General features: G+C 42.3%; 1 protein-coding gene across 1 annotated transcript in view; it reads left to right on the top strand.

The window, feature by feature from the left end:
- LOC119590094 (leucine-rich repeat-containing protein 15-like) overlaps positions 1 to 3,048 on the top strand; it is an 18,316-nt gene extending 15,268 nt beyond the window's left edge. Inside the window, exons 8-9 of the mRNA XM_037938859.1 lie at positions 1,398 to 1,521; positions 2,685 to 3,048. Of these exons, the coding sequence (XP_037794787.1) occupies positions 1,398 to 1,521; positions 2,685 to 2,865 (305 nt within the window). The 3' untranslated portion in view covers positions 2,866 to 3,048. The remainder of the gene's footprint in view (positions 1 to 1,397; positions 1,522 to 2,684) is intronic.
- Positions 3,049 to 3,809: the final 761 nt, after the last annotated feature.

Here is a 3,809-nt window from a genome sequence, read left to right as displayed (position 1 = left end):
TCTCATATTCTCTCTCTCTCTTATTCTCTCTCTCTCTCTCTCTCTCTCTCTCTCTCTCTTTCTCCTTCTCTCTCTCTCTCTCTCTCTATCATTCTCTCTCTCAGTCTCTCTCTCTCTCTCTCTCTCTCTTCTCTCTCTCTCTCTCTCTCTTCTCTCTCTCTCCTCTCTCTCCTTCTCTCTCTCTCTCTCTGTATGTATGTATGTGTCGGTGTGTGTGTGTGTGGTGTGTGTGTGTGTGTGTATGTGTGTGTGTGTGTGTGTTGTGTCGTGTGTGTGTGTGTCGTGTGTTGTGTGTTGTTGTGGTGGTGTGTGGTGTTTTGTGTGGTGTGTGTGTGTGCTGTGTGTCGTGTTGTGTTGCGTGTGTGTGTGTGTGCGCGCGCGTGATGATAATGATGTATGTATCGTACATATAATATAACTGATTAGATCCAGATGAATTTAATTCCAAAGCATAAACCCATGACAATAGAGGCTTAACAATACAGCCACACAACAAACGAACCAGTTACAAAAAAAAAGAAAAAGAAAAAAAAAGAAAAGACATGAAAGTAAAAAAAAAACACCTTCCACCTTTTTATTTTCTTTACTTCCTATCTTTCTTTTTCTCTTTCTTCCTTTCCTTTTTCTCTCCTTTCTATATTTCTCCACCTTTTCTCTTTCTTTCCTTCTCACTCTGTTCTATATTTTTCCCTTTCTTTCTCTCTCCTATCTATCTTTTTCCCTCTTTTACTATCTTTCTCCATTCTCTTCTCCAATTTTCTTTTGTTTACTTCCTATCATTCTTTTTCTCTCTCTTCCTCCCCTTCTCTTCACTTTCCATTTATTTCCCTTTTTTTCTCTCTCTCTTCCCCTTCTCTTCCCTTTCTATCTTTCTCCTTTTTTTCTATATTTCTTTCCATCTATTTTTCTTATAGGATTCGGCTACGATATTTTATTTACTATCTCTCTTTCTTTTTCTCTCTCTTCCTCTCCTTCTCTCCCCTTTCTATCTATCTCTCTTTCTTTTTCTCTCTCTTCCTCTCCTTCTCTCCCCTTTCTATCTATCTCTCTTTCTTTTTCTCTCTCTTCCTCTCCTTCTCTCCCCTTTCTATCTATCTCTCTTTCTCTTTTTCTCTTCTCTTCCCTCTTTTTTTTCTATCTTCTTTCCATCCTATCCCCTTCTCTTCCCTTTCTATCTATCTCTCTCTTTTTTTCTATCTATCTTTCCATCTCTATTTTCCTTGCAGGAGTCGGCTACGAGGTTTTATTTACTTTCTCTCTTTCTTTTCTCTCTCTTCTCTTTCTCTCCCCTTTCTATCTATCTCCCTTTCATATTTCTCTCTCTTCTCCTTCTCTTCCCATTCTATCTATCTCCCTCTTTTTTTCTATCTATCTTTCCATCTCTCTTTTTCTTGCAGGAGTCGGCTACGATACGAAGGTGTACGTTTCCAACAACAGATTTCACAAGCTGGAATACGATGTCTTCGGTCCCGTGTTGAAAAATGTGTCTACCTTATACGGCTTCGTTGATTTTGTGGGTAAGTGTTTAAGGAAGGAGAGAAAGGTAAAGCAATTTGTAATAAGGGTAGATGGTGGTGATGGGGATGACGAGAGGCTGCGGTGGCCGAGTGGTTAGCGCATCGGACTCAAGACTGGCACGACGGCAATCTGAGTTCGAGGGTTCGAGTCAGCGGCCGGCCGCTTTGTTCCCTTGGGCGAGGAACTTCACCTTCGATTGCCTGCCTAGCCAAGCCAGCCCAAGTCGGTGCCGGTCCCAAGCCCGAGTAAATAGAGGGGGTTGGCGTCAGGAAGGGCATCCGGCCATAAGAGATATCAGTCAGAACCTGATCAATGGCGACCCCAAATAAAAATGGGATAGAGCTTAAAAAAAGTGGTGATAGGAATGATGATTACAAGGGTGATAAGGGTAATGGGTTAGAGATATGGATGCTAGTGATACCGGTACTAATGCTGATAACGATCATAATGAAACTTAATCTTAGAAAAGTAAGGTTTGCAATAGGGGTAGATGATGATGATGGGAATAATGATAATGAAGATAAAGATGATGATGTGGGTGATGCTAGGGATAATGATGATGGTAATGATAATGATATTGATGATTAAATCCTTCTCTCCTTCTCTTCCTTACTCTCTTCCTTTCCCTCCCTCTCTTCCTCCCCCTTTTTACTCTCTCTCACCTTCTTTCCGTCTCTCTTCTTACCTCTTCCTCAATTTCCTTTCCGCCTTTCCTATTCTCTTCCCTCTCTTTATGTTCATCCCTGTCTCTCTCCTCTTTCGCCTCCTTCTCCTCCTTTTTCTCCTCTTCCTCCTCCTCCTCCTCCTCCTCCTCCTCCTCCTCCTCCTCCGACTCCTCCTCCTCCTCCTCCGACTCCTCCTCGTTCTCCTCCTCCTCCCCCTCCCACACTCCCACCTCCAACCCTCTCCCCTCCCTTTCCTTCCTCCCTTCTCCCTTAACATACCCCTCCTTCCATTCCCTCCTTCTCCCTTCCCTCCCCATCCCTCCCTCCCTTCCTTCCCTCCTTCCCCCCTTCCCTCCCTCCCTCCCTTCCCTCCTTCCCTTCCTTCCTCTCCCTCCTTCCCTTCCTTCCTCTCCCTCCTTCCCTCCCTCCCTCCCTTCCTTTTTTTCCCTCCCCATCCTCCTCTCCACTCCTTCCCTCCTCCCTTTTTTCTCCCTTCCACAGGCATTTCTACTGCGACTGTTCCGTGCTGTGGCTTGTCATGGACGAAACCTTGCAGAGACATGCATACTCTGCAATATGCAAGAATTTCACGTACGTTGACGACCTGGACCGAGATGTGATGATGGCAGAATGCGCCACCGGGCCTATGGTGATTCGTGATGGTGAAGATGGTGGTTCGTGATAGTGATTCGTGATGGTGAAGATGGTGGTTCGTGATAGTGATTCGTGATGGTGATTGTGATTGTGAATCGTGATGGTGAATCGTGATGGTGATTCGTGATGGTGATTCGTGACAGTGAAGATTGTTAGGGATTTGTTTAATGTCAAGTTTACAGTGTTTAATAAAGCTGTGTGTTTAATTAAATCTTATTTGTTAAAATTTTCCCTCCTTTTTTTTTTTTTGGGGGGGTGGAGTTATTCTAGTAGTAAGGTGACTTAATGATGGCTATGTTGATGATAACGATAAGGTAACGACAATCAAATGGTAATTATTGTGATAAAGGAGATAACAATAATGTTACTGCTACTACTATTGATACCACAATCATCACTACGATAACTAAAGTACTATTACTCCTTCCACAATCACTGCTATTACTACTACTACTGTTACTACTACTACTAATACTGCTATTACTACTACTGCTGCTATTACTACTACTACCACTGCTATTACTACTACTACCACTGCTATTCTACTACTACTACTACTACTACTACTATTACTACTACTGTTAAAACGGCTACCACTGCTACTACTACAACGACTATTACTATTACTATTACTACTATGTCTGCTATGACTGCTACTCCTAATTAACAACTATTACTACCACCAATACAAGCACGGCTAGCAAACTCAGCATCACTAATTACAACCAAAATGACAAAAAAGGTTAAACGCAATAAGGAAGGGAAAGACAAGCATCGAGAGTGAAAAGGAGAAAGAAGGAAGAGAGAGAGAGAGCGAGCAAGAAGGTGAGGTTGAAAGTGAGATAGTGAGAGAGCCACATAGCAAGAGTGGGGTGGCGGACGGAAAACAGTGAGGAAGGGGAGATGATAGATAGAGATAAGTGATATATATATATATATATATATATATATATATATATATATATATATATA

This window comes from Penaeus monodon, chromosome 26 (assembly GCF_015228065.2).
Source record: "Penaeus monodon isolate SGIC_2016 chromosome 26, NSTDA_Pmon_1, whole genome shotgun sequence".
Classification (NCBI taxonomy): domain Eukaryota; kingdom Metazoa; phylum Arthropoda; class Malacostraca; order Decapoda; family Penaeidae; genus Penaeus; species Penaeus monodon.
The sequence above is the reverse complement of the archived record's forward strand: the minus strand, read 5'-3'. Positions and strand labels throughout refer to the sequence as shown.